Source organism: Coloeus monedula, assembly GCF_965178545.1.
Source record: "Coloeus monedula genome assembly, chromosome: 4".
Classification (NCBI taxonomy): domain Eukaryota; kingdom Metazoa; phylum Chordata; class Aves; order Passeriformes; family Corvidae; genus Coloeus; species Coloeus monedula.
The window spans coordinates 15,930,366-15,954,185 of NC_138784.1; the positions used below are offsets into that span (position 1 = coordinate 15,930,366).

At 42.0% G+C, this 23,820-nt stretch overlaps 1 protein-coding gene across 1 annotated transcript; it reads right to left on the reverse strand.

Moving 5' to 3' along the window:
• Window positions 1-2,919: 2,919 nt before the first annotated feature.
• On the reverse strand, window positions 2,920-19,858 carry DYRK4 (dual specificity tyrosine phosphorylation regulated kinase 4; the record flags this gene model as incomplete). Its single annotated transcript, XM_082280486.1, has 14 exons — window positions 2,920-3,146; window positions 3,577-3,722; window positions 4,427-4,556; window positions 5,103-5,163; window positions 5,742-5,914; window positions 6,637-6,718; window positions 8,804-8,942; window positions 10,566-10,706; window positions 11,556-11,692; window positions 12,052-12,215; window positions 13,381-13,516; window positions 14,622-14,771; window positions 16,099-16,182; window positions 19,835-19,858. 14 exons carry the CDS (start codon window positions 19,856-19,858, stop codon window positions 2,920-2,922), a joined length of 1,794 nt encoding a protein of 597 aa, XP_082136612.1.
• Window positions 19,859-23,820: the final 3,962 nt, after the last annotated feature.

The window sequence follows — 23,820 nt, forward strand, 5'->3', positions numbered from 1 at the left end:
TCCCAGGAGCAGCGGTGAAGTGCAATTATGCAGAAAGCATTCAGTTCCAGAAAGGCTGTCATTTACGGACAATGGTTTTGTGATGATGTTTCAGAGACAGAAGTGTTCTAACAGCTTGGTCACTGAGTCTTTGTGTTCTCACATTGATTAACTGAAGATCTGTATCTGACATCCTGTAAATACCCACTGCTGCAACAGTGCTGGTCCCCGCACATTCTCTTGAACTCAGTCACATGGATTCCTAGAACTTCTTCATACTGTGATACCCCTCCCAGCCTTACACCTGAAATCACTTATCTGTGCTGTAAAAATGCCTAACTGGAAGACGGAATCATAAAATCATAGAATGGTTTGGGTTGGAAGGGGCCTTAAAGATCATCACTTCAACTCTCCTGCCATGGGCAGGGACACCTTCCACTAGACCAGACAGACAGGCCAATGTGCAGACATGGACAAGAAAGCAGCCACCTCATTTTCTTGGCAAATGTGGTTACAAAATGGCAATACACAGAGAAACAAAACATGATGCATGGATTGGACTTTTCAAGAAAGCAAATTATCAGTGCTTCTTTTCTCTGAGAGTCTGCATCGTGAAAAGTCTGAGGGTGGCTCAAGCTGAGCATGAGTCAGAGGATTCTTCTCAGCATATTGTAGGTTGTCCTCTTACACAGAGAATTTTCTCATTATCTCCTTTCAAATGGCACAGAGATGAGCATGCTACCTGTGTCTGATGGATCTACTTGTTTCTGCAGAGGAATGTGAAAGCAGAGATGATATCTCGGGGCTAGATATTTCCACCAAGTAATTTCTATTTATTTCTGTCATCTCTAAAAAAATCCAACAGTTATCCACAAGAGCCCTTATTAGGAAAGATTTTGAAGCTGGAGATCACCATGAAGACTGCAGGAATTAAAACAGAACAGCAGGTCAGCAAGGAAGGGAGGACAGCAAATTCATGGCAGCTACAGTGAAATGCCATCCGTCTGCCTTCTGTATGGAAGGATGATCAAACTGAATTACAGGCTCAGATGACTTTGCCACTTTTCCCTCAACGCTGAATGCCTTAAAAAAACCCCATCAGCATATGTCATGAGAAATAATACGGTAATGCTGACTAGAAAGAGCTATTGAAATACACTAATTGTGAAGAAAACACGCCTCCAGCACGGAAGCCCATTTATCAAATGAGGTTTACACCTTCATCAGGGTGACATCCATTCCAGGTGTCAAGGGCACCTTGATATAATTGACTCCAAACTTTGCCCCTGAAGTAGAGCAGACAAATAGCCAAGTGCACAGTTGTGAGAATCAGATATTGTAACTTAGGGCAGCCTAAGCGATGAAAGGAAATGTGACACAGCAGGTGAAGAATGAACAGCAACTGCACCAAAACAGTAAATGACTGCTCCATGGATCTGAGAAATGTGATGAGGGCTCTGTCCCCACTTTGCAGTGCACCCACCCTGGCTCTACTGTGCTATAACATGGTGCAGAACAGAACTCATTTTTCTCAGTACATCATTCTGCTGAAGAATGGGAATGGGAGCATTTTATGGTCTCCAGGAGGATTCAACTGCAAAGGGGTCTCTCTGAAACCAGAGGTACAGATAATTCTGGCACTACAAGCTGGCCTACTTGTCAGGAATGTCTGCATCACAACAGGATGGTATCTGTCTGCTGAAATACCCTTGTCATTCTCCACTCAATTACCCTCAATAATGGGCTATTGCCCTTCCTGGGTCACTCATTTTTCCAGGTGTTTCTTCAGGAGTCCCAGGATTTGCCTGAAGCTGAAGGGATGATCACAGCAGTCCACTTTCCCCGAGGTGACTTCAACCATTAACTGATTCAGCTGTACCTGTCAGGTAGCTTGCTTACTCCTGCAACACTTGGAGCTGTTTGAGGACCATTTCCATAACCTTTGGATTTTCCTTTTGTAAAACAGCCTGTGGGAGTGTGCTGCTATGGTGACTCTAAACACATCTGAACACCTATTTCCCTTGGGGCTGCTGCAGTGTCACTGCTAAAGTAGCAGCTGCTTTTGGTAGGACAATTTTCTCATTATTCCTTTTAAACTGAATTTCTAGCTATAAGCTCCAGTAAATGTAAGAGGTGTAATGAGGCAGGTGCTTTACAAATGCAGGGAAAAGACAGCCTGTTGTTCAAAGAGCGAAATATCTAAATTAAACACACTAACCCATAGAAATCCATTTGGTTTTTGTTGTGGTTTTTTCTGAGTATTAAGTTAAACTTCCCATGAAGGACAATTTTCCCAAATCAAACCAGCTTGCTTTAATCCATTCTTCCTGTTGAGCCCCTGCAGAAATGGGCCCAGAATATCACTCTGCTTTGTTGTTGCTAGAGAGCTAAAGAGCATAATTTACATTTCTAAATCTGCTAGGAAGGTGTGACAATGGTTTCCATCTAGTGGCTTCACTATAAAAAGAGGAAGATGGAGAAGGAGGAAAATGAGGATGCTGGGTTTGATTTTTCTTATTTTTTTTTATACATATATATATCCAGTAATCTTATCTATTAATTATTCCTGACTTATGCTGCTGTAAGTAAAAGGATTCAGATTCTTCAGTCAACACATCTGTTCTTTTAGATCCAGGAAAATATAGAATTCAGAAGTCTGTTATAACACCAAGAATAAGCCACTCTCCACCTCTATGGTCTCCATTTTATTGCTGCTGCTTGTGAAGAATCTCTGATCACAAGGATGTAGATGAGGAAAAGGAATGGTTGTCAAATTCTGTTTTGGTTGGCTAGATGATTTCAGGGTAAAAAGAACATTAAATATACTTACAATGTGCACAGCCCATGAACAGACAGATATAGCTTATATTCCTGAGTACAAATAATACCTACAAAATATACTAGGTATGCAACTGAGCCAGTCATAGCTTGTGCTGTGTGTTACTTAATTGGTGGGAAAAAAAGAGAAGTTTTTGGAAGAGCTCTTTCGCCACTGTCTTCCGCTTGATTGTATTTAATAGGCTTTTCCATGTGGTTTTCCAAATATTTCTCTGGAATACCATGCTTCCTTGTGTTCTGCACATCATTTTCTGCTGTGCCTGTGAAGGGAGTCAGTCTGTCAGCCAGTTCACTTCTCACTTTGTCAGCTGCATTTTTCCAGAGATTCTCTGCAACAGTAAATCATTAAAATGAGAGGGTAAGACTCTTAACAGCAGGTAAAACACAGGATTGACACAAACTCCCAGCAAATCAGGTGAAACTTTTCTTTGGGATCTTACAACCCCCACTGCTGCATTCTTTGGCTCTGAAGTGAGATGCACTGTGGTGTAGTGTCAGGTACTATTTTGCTCTCAGCAGGGAAAAGGGCTTTCCATGTGAATCTTTAGCACTTCCAGCCTTCTTGCTGGCAGCTGAGCTAAAACATAAGGCATGTAGTTCTACACAAGTGAGGAATGGTGCCTTTACCCACCACATTTCAGTGGCCATCCATTTCCTCCACACTTTCACCTCCCCTTACTCCAGGCAGATGACACTAAACACAAAGAAACGCCAAACACTGATATAAATGCACACACTTGTGAGGTAGAAGATGCTTACGAATTGTCTCTCTTCTGTTTTCCAGTACAGAGAATGAGCCATCACTCATCTTCCTTGGAGCCTGTGTTTTCCGGAAGATTTTTGGCTCCTGGATCCACGCGTGTTTCATCGCTTCATCAGGAGTCATGCGCAGGGAAGGTTCCCACCTTAAATCCACGGGAGACAAATCGTTATTCAGCTATTTCTAACTTAAAATTAGTACAAGGCAGAAGATTCAGCCCTGTCTTTTGAAAGTCAGGTCATGAGGACATTTTTTTTGAAACAAAATAATTTTATCTTTTTATCCTAAAATCACAGAAAAATGTTATGTGACCTCCTCCATCCTTCAAAACCTATTTACGTCAGCACTGTGCTGATCAAACCCTCTACAGCATCAAACCATTTTTAACATGCAGTTCCTGGTGTTATTAGGGTAGGGACCCAAAATTACTTGTTTAAGGTTTGGTTTTTTGCTCCACTGAAATTATTTTCTGAAGGTTCTGATTCAACCAGCAAACCAAAATGGATCAATGATTCACACAGACTTGGCAAACAGAGAACACCGAAAGCAGCCTTCTTGTGAAACAGAGTGGGATGATTTTTTCTTCCCTCCCAATGTAACCACAAGTTATCAGTTCCTTTAAGATTTCTTTAGGAAGGTGCTATCGAACTGCTAGAAAGACATTTGAAGTCAGTGCTAAAGAAGACACAGTAAAGTGTCAATAGTTATACAAATGATGCCACGTGGAAAACAAAACAAAACAAACCCAAAACACCTCACCAAAAGATAAAAACCCAAACCCAACAGATAAAAAGATTTTAAAGGCACAAGAGAATGAAAGAAAGCTTGTTGCACACGGTATGAACTCACATTAGGCATCCTTTCAAGAAGTCCAAGAAACCAGCATCATGGGTGTTCAGCACTGTGCTTAGATCCTTGGAGTCTGGGCATCTCTTTTTGCCTTTGCTGTTAGTCACGGATTTAGGAAAACCTTTGGAATCTTAAAAAAAAAGACATGCTCAAAAAAATTACGTTAAAAACCTTCACTAAATACTTTAAAAAGTTGCATGAACAGTATCTATGTCCATCCCACTAACTCCAGTTTTGCCCTGATGGAGTGATAATCTACCAGAATTGTGGCAAGCAGGATTGGTTACATCCTAGAGACTACATCCTACACTTTGTTGATTTGTTTGCTTTGAGCAATTTCCAAACCCAAATTATACACGAAGAAATGAACAATGTAAATTAGTTCCCAGAACCCACTGCATTCCTTTTAGGAACAATATTTTTAAGGAGTAATTTCCCTATCACTTTGGCAGTTAGAGGCCCATAAGACATGAAGAGCAGAGTTCCAGGTTCGTTTGTAGGCCTCATGTTGTCCTTTTGCCTTTTTTCCATACCTCTTCCTGGAAGTATTTTTATCAGCTAGGAATTAGCTAAAGGTCTCTGACCCTATGCTACCAGTGCTATTAATTAGTAGATAAATTATTAGATTAACTACCAGGAGGGGATCCAGCAAGGACAAATAATCAGAAGAAATTACCAAAGAATGTTCTCTTCCTTGATGCAGCCTGGATAAAATCAGCTGGTGGAAGACCCAATACCTTCATAGAAAATTAATTCATAGAGTTACTCCTTATTTCATAAAGATACACAACAGCCATCAGGTGAGATGTGGCATTTTGCCCTCCATATGAAGTTGAATGTTGCAATTTACTGTGAAATGTCTACAAAATATTTCCTCTTATTGTGGAGGGAATTAAGGGATCCCTTAGTGCTGCCTGTACACATCTTTATATCAAAAACAGTGTGGCAGCAGGACCAGGGCAGTGATTGTCCCTCTGTCCATGGCACTGGTGAGGCCACAGCTCAAATCCTGTGTCCGGTTCTGGGCCTGTCACTGCAAGATGGACATTGAAGAACTGGAGTGTGTCCAGAGAAGGGAATGGAGCTGGGGTAGGGTCTGGAGCACAAGTCTGATAAGGGGAAGCTGAGGGAGCTCAGCCTGGAGGAAAAGAGGCTCAGGGGAGACCTTCTGGCTCAAAGACCCATTTGGCTGCATTAAACCTCCCTCTGAAAAGCCAGGCCATAGCCAATCATATCTCATTATTGCTTGAGATTTCTCTTTGTTGCTGGTGGTGCAGTTTATCAAATGGGTATGCAAATCAATCTCAAAAGTTACCTCCATGATGCAAGCAAGTTGGTCAGCTTCATTTTCCCCTGGGAACAGCGGGTAGCCTGTGTAAAGCTCTGCTATGATACAGCCTAAGCTCCACATATCAACAGCCATAGCATAAGGATGACCAAGAATCACCTCAGGGGAGCGATAAAAGCGGCTCTGAACATAGGTGTACACTGTGTCAAAAATTAGACAAGAAGCAAAATATCACAGTTGGGACTGAAATGTCAGCTGCAGATTTCACAGAGAAGTGGCATATGTTCAGGCATCATAAATCTGTCTATCCATGAATTGCTCACATAGGCTCCGGAAACTTTTTCCAATCCCATCCTAAAAGTAATGGGTGATACACTTTCCACTGTTCTATTTAGAAATGGTTCTTCAACAAGTTTCACTGAAGGAAATTTTTCTACTAATGCTGAGATTCAGCATATCCATGTTCATTTTCCTATTTGAAGGTGTTCCCTTTGCATCAATCAACAGTTCCTAAATTAAAAGCACAGTTCCCGTTTCTCTCCCTGTAGTATTCATACAAAAAGTACCAATTATAATTTAACCATCTCACTGAGAAAGGTTCTCTGGACCTGACAAACTTCTTGATAAGCGAAATATTTGGATTAGCCTCTTAAGTTTGTTTCAGCTAACCACTCCTGAAAGTGTAATTCTGATTGCAACAGGAGTAGAGGAGCTGATCAGGCTTGGGACAAAGAAAAAGAATGGTAATAACTCACTTGTCTCTACCAGATTTGCTCCACCACCACTGGCTGAACAGTTCATCAGGTTCTAATTAGGGGCATAGGTCAATATATTAGCCCGATCAAAGAAATTGTTTTCCCACATTATTTAAAATTAAGAAAGCTTATTAAGAAAATTACATCAACTTGACTTTTCTGCAAACCTCTTTGGTCTTCATAGCAGCTTGATCCAAAATCAATAACTTTGACTGAACCTTGGCCATTGTGGTATAATAGTATGTTCTCCTAAAAAGAAAAAAAATTACAGGGAAAAGAGGGGTTTTAATATTAAGTGAGTGAACACTTGGGAAAATCAGAATGCAAATCACATTTACACTTCTCTGCATAATGAGAGCTTCAAAATTCAACCTCCTTTGGAATGCATTTGCTAACACAAGGAAGCAGCCAATAATGTGCATTTGGGCAAAGCAGAGGGGAGATTTGGAAAGGTACCCAGGCTGCAGGTGAGCCAGACAGGGCACCAGCGAGCTCCCCAAAACCACTCCACAGTTCCTCCCTGCACAGCTTGCTCCAGACTCTGTGTCAGCTCACCTCTCTCCACCTGTGTGCTGCACAAGTCTCAAGGGAGGGATAAATGGCCAAGGCATGGTCCTATGGATTCTTAGCTGGGTGCAGGAGGGCACAGTACTGGGTGCCTGCAGTTCCAGCTGGAGAAGTGATCCTTAAACAGCCTGCTCAGCGATATGTGCACTGATGAGCAAACACAGCCTTCAGCTCTCTTCTGCAGAGATGAGTTTTATCCTCATTAAAAGGCTGTCTAAATGAAGGATTTCCTTCTCCACTCCTCAGCAGACAGATGGTTACCTTTACCAACCAGTTTTACAGTGATTATATGTCAGGGCTTTGAAGGACTGAACACTTCCCAGGTGGATGCCAAACAATGATGAAGTGGTTTCTTGGGTAATTAGTTCATAAGGAAATGCTTCATGTGGCAGGAAGGAGAAGCTGCTACTGGTGAAAGTCAAGGCAAGGACTGATTTCCACAATCCCGGTGCTCTTGGCTCTGGTAAGGGAACCAGCATCCCCCCTCTGCAGCCCAATATCCCTTCGTGCTCATGGTAGGACTCTGTCTCTAATACTGAATCCCTCACAATGCAAGGGAGCTGATCAGAGCTGGAAAACCAGGATCAGCTGGAAAACCAGGATCAGCTGGAAAACCAGGCTTTGGAAGCAGTCATTATCTAGCATAAAGGCCAGAGAAGCTCCATATTCTACCTTATGTTGAGAAATATCATAGGAGGCAGATGGGATAACAGATGTGAGTTTCAGGCAACATAAATTAACGAAGATGTACAATTGTTGAATGAGAACAAAACTGTCTTCTAGTTAACTCACTACATTTTCACTAATACGTTACTCTATTTAAATACAGACTACACTAATTGATGCTGCCAACGTCATTCCTTGTCAGTGGCTGCCTGGAAACAGATTTCCCATTGGGCTAATTGTTTTTGATTCAGATATTTGGGTTATCTTGCAAGCCTCTCTTCTCACTGCAAATTGGTCTGGCAAAGATATTGGCAAGACAGCGGGTACAGACAGTACGTGACTTCTCAATTCTAAACCAAGATACATTTAGAAAAGTGAGAACAGAATTTTATCCTTAGCATTTTTACCTGAGAATTTATTTCTTTCTTTACTGGTTCCTTTGCCCTTTTGAAAAGGAAATCAAGAGAAACTTTTGCCTGAGGTGAAAATAGAATAACTACTTCCAGAAATCTCAGAAAATTGCCAAAATTTATATTTAGGGCTTAAGCAGAATGGAAACATTTCACTTATCATGAATGCTTAGCTGATACAGCAGCAGGAATTGGATGACAGATGTTCCTCCAGAAACAGGTGAACACCCTAAATACTGGTCTATAGAATTCCTTTGCCATTTACTAGGCTACTTAATTTTATAGTTATGCCTAAGAAATTAAATGGACTTAACAGGATAACCTGAAACAGGCTGCCTTGTGAATACTCCTTGCATTACAATGTCCTTCATCTTGAAATACTTAATTTTACAAGTACTTTTCTTTTTCTCTAAGTAAAAAGTCATTACCTGAATTTGATTCATATTTGTACACATTTTGGCAACCAAATAATCTCATTTAAAGCTTTGATGAATGAACTGAATCAATGGTAATTTGACTGTAATAATCATTTGACTGTAGCATGAATATAATCTGAAATAAACTACAGCTTCTGTACAAACATCTTACTGGGTTTTACAGTTTCTCCTGACAGTTCCTCTCAATCAATATAGAATAGGATAAGCTCATTTATTCTGTACAGAATAGCAGGTGATGAAATGATTGCACTTACAGGCTTCAGATCACAGTGAATGATTCTTTCCTGGTAGAGCACTTGTAAACACCTCAGCACACACCGAGTGAAGTGGCGAATCAAAGACAGGCTGAAGCCTTGGAAATTGTTCTTTTTGATCAGCTCATACAAATTTATTCTGTGGGGGAGGAAGAAGCACCAGATAGGGAGCAGATAAGAGATTGGGGAATTTATTTTTAAAGGCATGATTAGTTTCCAGTGCATTAAGAGCTTATCTTCCCACATGAGGGAGGACCCATGCAGAGGAAAATGACAGCTATTTTCCTCCCTGAGAATGCTGCTCTGCATGTGATATGCACAAACACCTCCCAGATCTAAAGCAGATGTAAAATCAGTGAACTTCCTTGCTAAACTCTCTGCTGTTAAGCAGCTGTGCTGATTCTCACCAAGAACAATAATCATTCAGGAACTGAAATAAATTTTCTTCTGTCTCCTTTTGCTGTCATTTCTCTTTGCTTTGGCATCTTGAGTAAATAATTTCTGTCTAAAGGTTTTTAACCAGCAGTAAATATTTCTAGATAACCCCCCCATCAATTCAGGTCTCATTAGGTTTTTATATCCCTGCTGTCACCATCACATCTTAGCTCCTTCCAGTAGCCCTGCCCACTAGCCTGGAGAAGGGAAGGTTCTGGAAGAACTCATTACAGCTTTCCAGTGCTTTAAGGGGCTTATAAAAAGGAGGGAGAGAGATTTTTATAGTGATAGCGAAAGGACAAGGGGCAATGATTTTAAACTGAAAGAGGAGCAGGTTTCGATGGGATATTAGGAACAAGTTCTTCCCTGTGAGAGGTGTCCTCAGCACTAGCACACGTCTGCAAGGACATGACCAACTGGAGCTTTCTGCCTTCCCCACTTGAGTGTCCACTGGTAGCAAGCACGGCCCATTCCTTTGGAATTAAAGGTGCCAAGTCTTAATGGAAAAGATCACAAATCAAAGGCTTTTCACTGTATTTTAAAGGCAGTAAAAATTTTACCAGACAAACATTTTTCTATGACAACCAGTCTTCAACTCCTCTGTAAAGAGCTAAAGATAGTGGCTATCCCATTTCCCTGTGTGTTTCCATAGCAGCTTTCAGAAAAGACTGGTCTGTGTCTTCCCTGGAGAGGAGTCACCTCTTACCCTGTGTGCCTGTAAGTGACAGACTCACAGGCAGCAACACAAGGGATTTAGGTTTCTTTGGGATCAAGCTGTCCATATGATGCTGAATCTTCAGCAGGGGCTGTAACACATGCAGCAATGGGGGTTTTACTCTGAGGGCTGGGTAACTGTGGGTAGCCTCCATAATTCCAGTTTGAGTCCCTGATTACAAGAAGGCTGGTGAATAAAATGATCTAACTTCTCCAAAATGCCTCCAGAATTCCTCCTAAGATGCCCTGCAGCAAAGATTCATAAAAAGCAAGAAGCAGTTTTATTTTAAATTATTTTATATTATTCATATTTATATACCCTGAAGTTTACCAGTCCTGAATTTACTCTTTTCCTCACAGGTGTTTCGGGGAAGAAGACTTCAATACCCAGCACAGAAAATAAGGGATGGATCATGTCATTGCCCGTGTGAAGTCTGAACGTGGCCTTTTTCAGTTCACCTTGGGTGATCAAAGGCTCAGTTATGCAGTCTGTATTTAGACAGTGTTCCTTTCTAGCTGCCAATTCTTCTGAAGAAGACATAAAAATTAAATCTTGTAAGGCACAAGATCTGCAATTCTCCTCAAAGTGTGTGTAAAGGAAAATATACTTTACCCCAGCAGTTCAAAGGCGATACAGAAGTGATTGCGAAAGTAGAAGTATTCCTTCATGTGGATGATATTGTGAGTATCATCTTTGTCTTTCTTCAGCAGAGCATCAAGGATCTTCACTTCTACCATAGCCTGGCTGTGAAACCTGAAATATCACATGACACAAGAATGGTGACATCAGCTCGGTAGCATTTGTATTTCTGCAAATGCTACGAACACCACAAGCTTACTGTAAGCTCAGCAGGTGGGACAATTATTAAAATGTTTTATTCACCTCTGTTAAGCACAGTAATTTTGATTTCTTATGGTTGATTCCTAGTCTAAATACACTGGCCTTACATAACACTTCAGGGTACCTAATTTGACTTGTCTGAAAAACCTTTAAATGAAAAGGTTTCCAGTGAGCATCCAGACTAAAATCCTGGTGCTCTCAAGTCTATAGGAATGCTTTAGTTTCCTTGAACAGGGCCATGATTCACACCTACCACACTCAGACAGCGGGTTTTGAAAAGCGTCTTTACACTTAGTGTTCACTGAGGGGTAAAATTGAACAGCTGAACATCTGTTTCATTGACTCTGCTTCAAGCTCACAAATTTGTAACCAGCCACTTAACAAGAAGAGGTTGCTTAGAACCACAGTGTAAAATTTTTCATGTTCAAGCAAGTGATGGGAGCCTTCCAGCATATTCCTGTGGTTTTGGAGCCTTGTGGGGATGCTCCCAGCTCTCAGTCCTGCCAGGCTGCTTACCTGGGTTGTGTATTCACTGTGCAACAGATAGAGAGACCTCCTTGTGAGCCTGGAGAAACTGTACTTGCTTTCCTAGCCTGTGTCTCCTCTTGGTCCAGTCCAATTCCTGGCATCCTCTTTCCTCATTCTGCCCTCACTGTGTTTAATGAATGTACAGGAGGTTTGATTTTGTTCACATTGTCAGTTTGCCTCAGCTTCTATATAACAGAGGTGATTGTACTGGTTTAAAGTAAGCAGGAATCTCACCTTTTCTTATTCCTTATTATTTTCAATGCCACCAACTCATTGGTTTTGTGATCCAGGCATTTGGCCACCTGCCCAAACGACCCTTTCCCAATGACCTCCAAGACTTCGTAGCGGTAGGCAATGTGGTCATGTAAAACCTTCAAAAGAACACAAAGAGTTCAGATTCAAAGAGTGCAACAAAGATCAGGTTTCCAATAGCTCGGGTGTGTTTGAGTCTGCTGTCCTTGACGATGGTGGGTTAGCTGCAGGTGAAGTCTACATTAAATAAGGGCGACAAGGAAAATTCCAAGTGATGCTTCAATAGCCCACCTACCTTGCATCAACCCTGCTTGACATGCAAAGTGGATTCTCCCCTGAACTTTAAAGGCATGTTTTCACTATGCGAATTTTTATCTTCTAGAAACAACATTTATCTCACAGACAACATTCAAGAGCTGGCATAATATCACTACAGACTTATTGAGCTCAAAATGAATACCATAATTTTTCCACTTACCTTTAAGTAGGAACCATGCTCATCATCATAACAATTATTATTCTGGGTTTCAGGCAAACCTTCAATCTTTTTAGCTTCCAGGCCAAGAAACCAGAGCTCTGTATAATTGAAAATTTCTTTTTGCTCATAGACTGTTAACTGGTTTCTAAAATTTTTCAAGGCTTCTAAATCAGAAAACAAGAACGTAAAACCAAAAATCAATAAAATGTCAGAAACCTGAGGGCAAAGTGCTTTTACAATGGAACATTTCACAGTAGAGCACACCACTTTGAGCAGGATGCTGAGAAAAGCTGTTAGAGGTCCCTTCCAACTAAGATTTCTCTGCTTCTACATTTTTGTATAAGTTTCTGGGTTTTTTTTTTCTGGCTTGCAGTATTAAGTTCAATAAAACATTCAACATCTGTCAGCAAGATTTTAAGAGAGCTTAGATTAAAATTATTTAATTGTGAGGGCAGTTATGTATCTAGATGTTTTTGAAAATCCCATCTGTTGTCTATCTGTTCCCTCAGGCTCCATAACTTACATAAAAACTTACACTTTTATTGGTTTGATTACCGTATTTATAAAATGTCAGCAATCTCCAGTTAACCAAAGCTTTAAAGTACTTGCTTTTCTGATAAAAATCATCAAACTCAGATGCCTGACGTTAGGGATTAAATGGAGCCCATATCTGCTTTTCTCCCAGTTCTGATTCTTCCTGCATAGAATTTCAGCTGCCCTAACACCTCCACTCCCATCATTTAAATGTGGATATATATTCAGACAGGAGCATTATAAATCAATGTGTTGCATGCATGTGTGGGTGTTTTGTTAAACAGCAGCAGATCTTCATCCAGCAATGCAAGGATGCTAAATCATTTCAAAGCAAGAGGCCACTGCTTTTTTTTTTTTTTCCCTAGACTCCTTCTAGAAATAGATTAACTCTGTCAGAAACTTTCTAGATCTGAGAACTCCCAAAATGTGATTTAGCCCACATCAATAAAATGGGACACAGCCACAAGCAAGTGGGAAAGGGTTTTATCCCTGTAATAGAATATTGCTGTCATCTACCCTACCTAAGTCTTAGACAAATATGCATTCTTTTTTATACTGCATGTTTCTCTCCTGTATTTGTGTTAGTCAAATCATTCTCCTATTGAGTACCTCCCCAAACTGGATAGTTAGAAATCATTGAGTCCCATCCATATTGCTGTGGCCTAAATTGTTAAATATTTCAGCAGCCATTTAGCATGGCACCTCTGATCCCTGAGTATCCTGACTGTACACACTCCTCATCTGTGCAGGCAGCCTGTCACTCCAGTCCTGGTAGTTTATCCAGGGATATTCTACCTGAAGCTGTCATAGGCAGTTTGACCCCAATGCTGGTGTTCTCCAGTTCGGATGGTTTTGTCTGGACTCTGGTATCACTCTCAGGAAGACTGTCTGGAAGGTCAAACTGGGGAAAATTGCCTTGAGTTCCATTTTCCTGCCAAGCAGAAAGGAAAAAAAAAATTAAAACCTGCTATATTCACAGAGACAAAGCTGCAATATATTTTGGATTACTTGAGTAATCTCTGTCAATTTTGTGCTGAGACAGAACAAGCGAGCTTGGGCACTAGAACACCCTGCTTATTCAGACAGCAAATTCTGCCAAAAGCACTGAAGGCTCTTGGACCTTTATGAAAGATAAATCTCTATATGAGAGAAGGAAGTTCATCTTCCAGATTCATTCAGTATATGGACTCTCTATAAATGTTACCTATACCAATGCTGGTCAGCCTTGGAGGGCTGTGGAACAATTCCTCTTGGAAACCATCCCAAACCAAGTGAAAGACAGGAAGTTGATTTGGAATAACCAGTATGGATATGCCAACAAATGGTGTCTGAACAACTTGGTTGTCTTCTCTGATGAAGTGATTTGCTTGGCCAGTGAGAAAAAAGCAGTGGGCATTGTAGACTTTGCCTTGAGCAGGGCCTGTGACACTGTCTCCCACTGTATAGCTGGAGCCCAAAGAGTGGGAGATGAACTAGATAAATGGATCATAATGTGAGCAGCCTGCTCCAAGTTTGCTCTGCTTGTAGTGAGAGGTTGGGCCAGATGTCCGTCAGAGGTCCCTTCCAACCTAAATGATTCCTTAATTCATTTACTATTTCTCATCCTTTGAGAAAGTCCTCACAAAAGTGGGGCAGGATGGAGACAAAAATACTTCAGTGTCTCTCAGTGTCAGAAGGGTACCAAAGCCATATTCAAAAACCAGCACATGATTACCAAGACAAGGAGAACCCAGGTGATGGGATAGGGACTATCCAGAGGACAAGCTTGGTCCACCACATCCTTGCAAGAAGTCCTGACTGGTACCACTTCAATATAAGCATCTTGGTGCTTGTGGGTTTGAGTTAAGGATGTGTGCAAGTAAAAATGGGTTCTTTTCAAAATGAAGCATCTTCCCATACTTGTCTCTAATTCTGACACTTTTTCTCTCTTTCCCCACACTTACACTTGTGACACTTTGGCACTGACACTCTCAGTGGTACTAAGAGAGAGGCTGGTTCACCAGGCAAACAAGATGTCCAGGAGCTTTATAACTCACCTGAAGAGAGGGGAGGACACTCTGCAAGCTCTTATTTGCTATTTGAGGCAGGCTGCTCTCAAAGGGGGGAGGGTTTGCAGCGTCCGCAGCCAGGCCATGCTTCACTTGACCTTCCAGATGTGGGAGGGAAAGGACACCACGACTGACTCTCTAAATAGAAAGCACAAGGAAATGTCACATAACGACCTAGCAAGTAGTTCTGTGCCACACCAGTGAACACCAGAGGGATTCAAATCCTTGGAAAATGTGTGTGGTTCGCTTCTGACACCTAAAGGCAAAGGGGAAATGCTAAGGCAGCTCCAGCTGTAATAACGGGCAGCAGGAGATTGTCCGGGCAATCCAGCACATTTTAGGGAATGAGATTCCTCACAAGAACACTTCCAACCAGCATCAGAGCAGCAACTGCTTCAGCTGCAAAGGGTGGTTGGGTTTGGAAGCCCAGCAGCCATTCCTGGCAGCAGGACTCCTGCGAGTGAGGAAAATAAAGCCCACGTAGGGTAATAAGTAGGCATGAAGTGTCAATGGCAGAAAGTATCATTAACTATTCCCAGTGGCAAAAGAGAAACTGGGACTGGACTGCTGCCAAACACCGGGGTGGACACACTGCGAAGTCTTTCCTTCACTGGTTTCTCCATATTTCCTTCCCCCTCATTTCCTGTGGAGCTCAATTCAACAGGGCCCCTTTGTTGCACTCCTTATTAGTGAGGAAAAGGCAAGCTCTTGGCAAACTTTCCTTAAAAATAAATGCTTATGGTCATTTAAATTATCCAGGATTACTAGTCCTTCCTAGCTTCTCCCATTTATTATTTGCAAAACATTTCTATACAATTTGTTAATTACAGTCAGTCATTTAAGGGTGCAGTTCTATGAATGTCTTGTATGTCTTTTATCAATGCCTTGAATACCTCTAGTCAGAGAAGTCACACTCCTAGCAGCAAGAAAAATCTTTCGGGTAGACTATTTCTTTGGTAAATAATAAAAAAATTACTTGAAATAGATCTGAAATAGATCAACTATAGTGAAATGCAGAATAAGGTCCAGAGAGCTAAAGCTACAACCCTGATAAACCTGTGAAATTTTTATCCTCAGGGAAGCATAGAAACGTATTTGTCAAGCTTTGGCAAGACAGGTGAGGTTTGATATTTTCTCAAAAAGCAAAGGAACGATGCTCTCAAGCCAACCAACTTCAATAAGTACGTTTTTTATTCCAATACTGTGGAAAAGCCTTTAAAATCTTAGATGTGGGATTCCAGTGGACTTTTCCCAAAAGCTTCAAGAAACAAAAGTGATCTGGCAGAAGAAATGCCTCAAATGCTACTGAACACCTGCAAGCATTTGGGACAGTCATCCAGCCACACAGGAAATGGAAGAGGACAGGGAATAGAGGACTTGCCTCTGCCCATGTTCATTTATTATAAGAGATCACTTTATAAAAAAGCATTCAGGTATTTTTGAAGTCAGCTGAAGAGTCACATACCTGATGGAAGACTCTGTTAGAGCCCAGATGATCCCTCTCTTGAACAGCCAGCTGAGATTGAGAAAAAGCATCCACATGGGAAGACTGCAAACATGAAGCGATGCTTTAATAAAAATTATTCTGGAGGAAAAAAATTATGGAATATCTGCATGGTTTCTGTGTTTCCCTCCTTTGTGGCAATGCCTGTGCCAACACAGGGTGTGAGAGAGGGCCACAAAAGCTGCTGAAAACATGTTACACTCTGTCAGTGCCTCTCTCAGTTGAGCAGCTGTTTTGTGGGCTGGGGCAGAGACAGTTTATTTTGTTATTATGCCTCTCAGATGTTTGGTGTGCCCCTGTGCTCAGCCAAGGGGAAGGGGGCCCTCTGCCATCCCTAAATATATACTTGGAAGCAGGTAGTGAGTCTGCTTGAAAGGACAACTTTTAACTGCCTCACAAGGTAGATCGTGAGCCCATCCATTCCTAAAATCTGCATTAAACTGATTCAGCTCATGGTACAGATTTTATAAAAACAAAATCAGGGTTTAAGTTTACTGAGATATAGAAAAAACCCCATTGGCTCCAATGGGCAGATAGTATTAGCAATAAATACAAAAAACCCATGGGGGAAAGTGCTAAGCAGCTCACCATTTTAAGGAGTTTGCTGGTGCTATCAGCAGTTTTTTAACAAACACGGTAAGTAGCATTGTACATTTCCACCCAATAGTAAATTGCAATGAAATGAAGAAATCTTTAGGATAATTTAGACCTCGAAAACTCCATGGCTAAAGCAGATTGCAGCTCTGCTCTATAGGCTGGAGTGAACCCCACTGGGTTTGGTCAAAAGAGCTCCTGAAAGAGTCTGTCAGAGCCGGGAAGAAGCAGGGACAACTCAGATTAGATGCTGCACCTGTGCCAATACACTGCAGATATCCATATACAGATATAGATAACTATATGTAAATATATATATGAGCTGTAGTGGGTGAGGGATGCTTGCGTGCAAACTGATCCACACGCACACTGTGACCTTGATGTGTCCAGGGCACATTAGCATTGCTACAAACAGGGAGATCAAACTGAACATACGTTGACAATGGCTCTGGCACAGAGCGCTGAACAGAATCACAGACTGGTTTGGGTTGCAAGGGACCTTAAATCCATCCAGTTCCAACCCCTGCCATGGACAGGGACACCTTCCACCAGACCAGGTTGCTCAGAGCCCCAGGCTCCAGGCATCCACAGCTTCTCTGGGCAACCTGTGCCAGGGCCTCCCCACCCTCACAGGGAACAATTTCTGCCTCATATCCAATCTAAACCTGCTCTCTGTCAGTGTGAAGCCATTGCCCCTTGTCCTGTCACTCCAGGCCCTTGTCAAGAGTCTCTCTCCATCTTTCCTGTGGGCTCCCTTCAGGCACTGCAAGGCCACACTGAGGTCACCCCAAACCTTCTCTTCTCCAGGCTGAACAATCCCAATTCCCTCAGCCTTTCCTCCCAGCAGAGCTGCTCCATCCCTCTGCTCCCCTTGGTGTCCCTGCTCTGGACTGGCTCCAGAGGCTGTGGCATATCCATACTTGCATATGTACTTAGATAGAGACTCTGAAAGACTTTTCCAAACTAAATATGGAGATAAAACTCTGTGTACAGATCTACCTGACCCCATAAAGGAAATTCTGCCCTTTGACAGGCTCAGCTGTCTCAGCATCAGCCATGAAGACACCACTCAAGCTGGGCAGACCAGCTGGAAACTGCCCTTGAGATAACTGGGCTCTGGGTGTGCTCTTCCTGTTCATATGAGTACAAATGAATAAACCCTTATGCAAGGGCAAACTTCAGATTCAGAACAAACTGAGAACAACAACTCTGGCTTGAGAGAAATGGCCATGGGTGTCTGTGAAGCACAGGAGAATGGCAGGAAAGGGATAAGTACTAAAACCTCTCTTTGCTGGACACAGAAATTCCCCTATTTGGAACTGGAGACCACCCAGCCAGGGATAAGGGATGATACGCTGTAAATCCAAAATATTACCAGTGCCAACACAGCAAATGCCACAGAAGAGGGCCACTGGACTACTGCATCCCAAACATGAGCATCCTAGAGCATGACAGAGCTTGCCCAGAGCACCAAACATCCTTGTGTGAATTTCTTTAGATGATGATTACACGGAAAACTCAGTGCCAGAGTATTTTTACAGACAAACACTTCTCATGCAATCTATGTATCTTGCCTTTCAAGGGGGAATTACATTTGTTATGAAGGTGAATCTGGGATACACAGTTAAAACTCTACTAATTATATCAGCCCAGCTCTTCGTAAGACTATTAATTTTAGTGTGTGTTATACTTTTTCCTCATACTTCATCCATACTTCTTTCCCAGCTAGCTATAATTTTCAGTTACTGGAGCTGATGAAAATATTACATTTCATTTAAAGGTAGCTCCTTAACTGCTTCATGCTTTTCTAGCTACAAGTCAATACAAGCCAGGATTTCACAGAGAAAAAGCTATCACTGAAAACCAAGGAAACAATGACTTCACATACCTGTGCAGACTGCAGAATCTTCACTCTGAAATGGCATTTTATTTCTTAGCAATACTTTTAAAAAGCTGGGCAGTTATGTCTGTATTACGAACATTTTTTTGAAGTAGATTTACTAATAAAGCATGAAAAATTCCCAAAATGTCTTTAAAAATGAGCAAGAGCTAAGGAAGCGGGTGAGTGGGTTCCAAGATGTGCTGCCAGAATTTGTAATCCATTTAATTTCAATTCAGTGGGGAAAGATTAACAAGATTTTGAGGTGGACATTTCTCCTTTTACAGTGAAAAAGCAAAACTAGTCCATGCCTTTTTTTAACCATGGAAATCTGTGTCCTCTTTGTCCCCCTTTCTCAAAACCTACTTACTAAGGATTTATTGCTCTTTAGGCAATTTATTCAATAAAATCAGTAAGTGACCAACCTTCATAAAATTTCCCCAAATGGGTAAATAACAAACTTTTATCTGTAGAAAAACTGATGTGTTCCTACACCAGTCCTGCTGAATGGGGAGCAGGTGGATTTATTGGACAGTCCACACAGTGGCTTTATTTGATGGTCTTGATCCAGGTGACCCAGCAGAGCTGCTCTAGCAAAACCCTGGACTTGCCCTATGGACTCTGTAGCTGAGCTGTTGTGGCTGGGTTCATTCTGGCAGATGCACTCCAAAGAAAAACTCCAGCAACTGTTGCTATTCCACTCCATTTCATTCCTGGTTTCCCTGCTCCTGTGGCACTCAGCCTTGTCCTACAGCTCCAATGTTGCAAGCCCAGACTACCATCTCCTGCTATTCCAGCCCTTCAAATCCTGGATCACCTTGCTCATTCCAGTTACCACCAAAAAAACAGAACAAGGTCCTCATCCACCACCTAGCCCACAGTCACAAAGTTCTAAGTTTATAGCATTCTGTGAAATCAGACATTGTGACACACTTCCATAATTCTCAAAATATTAGAGCATTTTTTTCAGTACCACGTTAACCATAGAAATCAGAAATGCATTAAAATTTTGGACATTTTTAAATACACGACTACATAAAATAAAGACCCCACTGTCTCCTCATTCGAACAGGCATTGTCTTCCCCCTGTTCCCCAAACTGAATGAAGCCTGTAGAATACATGGAGAGAATACAACACAGGTGCTAAATCATGCAATGCATTAAAAACCCGTAGCAAATACACACTCACTCAAAATACAGTAGGAACACAAACATTTTCCCCACCTTGTCAACTATTTCTGTCAGCATTACTGCTGGAGCTGTTAAGTGCAGGATAGGAGCTGTTTATTCCATTCGGCGAAGGCATTTCAGGAAGACCACCTTCATCTAGTCAGAGCATAGCAGGAGCAGTTCCATGCACAGTGCCCTGAGCAGAAAAAAATGGATAATGCTTCTGCTTGGCTTCGGATTTAAATTTTTCTCCCGGAAATATGCCAGTGACTATTAGCTGCTCTAGTATTCTTTTGGTGGCCATCTGTTCTCTTTCTCAGCCTCCTTCTAGCCAAATATAATTTTCCATATTTATCATGGCAAGTCAGTAATAAGAAAGACAAATATAACAGGATTGGCTGTTCTCCTTGTCATCTCAGTCTGTTCTTTCTCACTGAGCTCATGTGCTTGCGAAACCAAAAAACACTTCAACTTGGATTTTGTCAGAATTTGTCACAGCGACCTTGCTATACAGTGAGCAAAATCTCTTCACCAAGACTGACAGACTGGAAAATGAAAATAAATTAATTCCTCAAGGGTTGGTTTCTCATTGGGTGTTATATGTCAATTAATGAGGACCAAACTGTGGCACCTTGGTCTATGGTTCTTGAGGGCATCAGTGCAGAGCTGCTCTGCCCTGTGGGATAATGGGGCTCTCATTTTGGTGTGGATAATGAGACAGAGCTTAGCTGCCCTCCTGTCTTTCCTCTTCCTCCTTTGGATGCTGTACATGTGTGATGGGGCACTGATGGAGGTGTCCCTATTCCCCAGCTGTCTTAGGGGAATATCTAAAGCAAAAATACAGTGTGGTCTCCTTCATACAGCCGAAGAATGGCATGTTCCCTGCTGGTCTGAAATCTGTCAACAATCCAGAATAGTTCTGCTTTCACTCAGAAACCAGGGTTTTAAAGGAGGAAATACATGCTCACCCACTGAAGGCTGCTGCTTTTACAGGTGCTGCTGGAACAGTCAAAGGGACGAACAGTTATTCCTTTGCACCCATGGTGGTCCCTGCAAAGCCTTTCCTGATGTAGCTGTTGGGCTGCACCATCCTAAAAGGCATATTGCTCTCACTTTCATCACTCCCACTTTTCCATTCATCCAAGCTTGGCAACCATCTAGGCAACAAATCCTCTCCAGCATTATAAAACTTACATGCAAGAGAAACTTCCCATTTTCTCAAATAACCACTCAGGCTGTCATGCCAGCATAGGAGGCATGCAGATCATGGAGGTCTAGAATGGTTTGGGTTGGAAGGGACATGAAAAATCATCTCATTCCATCCCCCTGCCATGGGCAGGGGCACCTTCCACTATCCCAGGTTGCTCCAAGCCTCGTCCAACCTGGCCTTGGACATTGCCAGGGATGGGGCAGCCACAGCTTCTCTGGGCAACCTGTGCCAGGGCCTCCCCACCCTCACAGCTAAGAATTTCTTCCTAAAATCCCATCTAAATCCTCAGTGGGAATCCATTCCCCCCTGTCCTGTCACTCCAGGCCCTTGTCAATAGTCTCTCTCCACAAGCATTCCCAGGACAGCCCCCAAAGAAAGGAGTGAAATACAGATCTGCCTATGTTTCAGCCATCTCCCATTGAGAAGAACATAATCTACTTTATTTTCTTTATTTCCCTTCTTTGCAATGTTTTCTCTCCTCCTCATTTTATTACATTCTTGTAAACATATTCAAATTTGCTGTGATAACTCACACAGGAATAAAAACAACCTTCAGGATCATTCTTTTGTCATATCTGAAGAGGACCAACTAATTTTTGATGACACAAGAAATTGAATAAAGTTTTCTCCTTCCATTTCTCAACAATATTCTCAAAGCAAGAGAAACCTGCCAGGATTCTTACTAAGTTTCAGTCATGCTACACTGAAGTAAAAAGCAGTACATAAAATGTTCCAGCTATAAATTTCAAGCAGTTTTTTTTAAGTTTGAAGGAAAGATTTATGATCTTTGTAGCTTTTTTTTTTTTAAATTACCCACTTCTGAAAGATATTTAATTAAAGGAGCTAAGTGCAATAGTATATAAATTCCTTATGGATGTGATCACTGCCTGTGATTATCACACAGACAACATCTTTAACAAATTCCGTAAGTTTGGCAACATCTCTGTGAAGTAGAATAGTATTAGTGGTAAAGGAAATTAAAACAGCAAAGAAAACCCCCTGCATCCTGGAGTGGGAAGAGGATTAATTCCATCTTAGCTAAACATTCAAGGTAAACAAATTTCCCTGTGGAAGTACCCCTGTCTTTTTCTTGGTTTGTCTTCAGAAGGAGCCTGTTCCAATAACATAGACTAGATATCCCAGTCTTTTACATCCCTAGAATTAGATTAGATTAATTCTACTCTTTATAGCATTTACCCTGCTACTCCTGCACTTCAGTCTTCCTGCTCTGAGCAAGGGCAAAAGACACAAAGGAACAATGAACTGAGCCCTGTCTCAGTGCTGTGCTGTGGCATCCATCCAGGCTCGAGCAGTGCCACAGGGAATGCCCAAAGGTGCCACTGCAGGCTGAACCAGGGAAGATAAATACTAGATTCCCTGAAGCAATGTGAGTGGTGTTGACAACCACTCCTGCTCTATGTGCTCTAATAAAGCATAGGAACTAGGTTTTTTGCCTTTTGCAAACTCAGTGCAAAGGGAATGGTTGATTTAAGGTTTTGCACACATTTACTTGGGCAAAGAACCCACCCAATGAACCAATCAGTCCAAGCCTGATAGAAATAGAAAAGCCAGTCATGGATTCTGGCTCCCTTAGAATGTTTCTTCCACAGAAGAGTGCAAAAGCTTGGGATAGGGTAAAGTCAAGATTCTAACATTTAAATTAGTTGCCAGTAAATTGGCTCTTTAAAGTTTATTAACAATTCCTATCACAGTTAAGATCTGTTCTTTCTCCTAGCAAACAAGAAAAAAAAAATACAACACTGTTTGTTCTAAATGTGCTCAAAATCTGGGTAAGAATCATGAATGCAATTTTACTTAGGAGGGAATTAAGGCACTGTGTTGCTAAGGATGTAATTGCCAGAATCTTTTTGGGATAGTTCCTAACATCTGAATAAGTGTCCTTGACTGAATTCAAATAGAATTTGGGTACATGGGGATTTTCCAAACATCTCTCTGACTGTATAAAGCCAAAAGGACCTCAGCGACATCATCATTTCTAGAAAACAGACTGGGCAAAGAAGTGACAGCCCAGAAATCAGAGCTCCAACTGGTTCTTCTAATGCATCAATCTGTTCTCAGGACTATTCCAAGAACAGGAAATGTGGTTATTCCTGGATTCACAAACTGGAGAGGAATCACATGAAAAGCAGGAACTGGGCATGAACCAGATAAGCTGATTTAAATTGAGTGGGGTGCACAGATGAAAAGTCATAGGCAAAAAAAACCCCCAAAATTTGATAGGCAAATATATCATAGAATCATCGAATATCCTGAGCTTTAAGGGACCCAAAAGGATCATCCACTCCAACTCCTGGACCTGCTCAGGACACCCAACAATCCCACTCTGTGCATCCCTGAGAGCCATGTCCAAACACTCCTGGAGCTCTGGCAGCCTTGGGGCTGTGACCATTCCCTGGGGAGCCTGTTCAGTGCCCCAGCACCCTCTGGGGGAAGAACCTTTTCCTGATACCCAGCCTAACCCTCCCCTGACACAGCTCCAGCCGTTCCCTCAGGTCCTGTCCCTGGTCACACAGAGCAGAGATCAGGGCCTGCCCCTCCTCTTCCCCAGGTGAGGAAGCTGCAGAACTGCTGTGAGCTCTGACCTCAGTCTCCTCCTCTCCAGCTGAACAGACCCAGTGCCCTCAGCTGCTCCTTGTGTGGCTTCCCCTCCAGGCCCTTCACCATCTCTAAAACCCTACTTTGGACACTCTCCAACAGCTTTAGGTCTTTCTTATATTGCAGCACCCAAAACCACACGCAATATTCAAAGTGAAACCAACTCAGCCCAGAGCAGGGTGGGACAATCCCCTCCCTGGCCCCGCCGGCAATG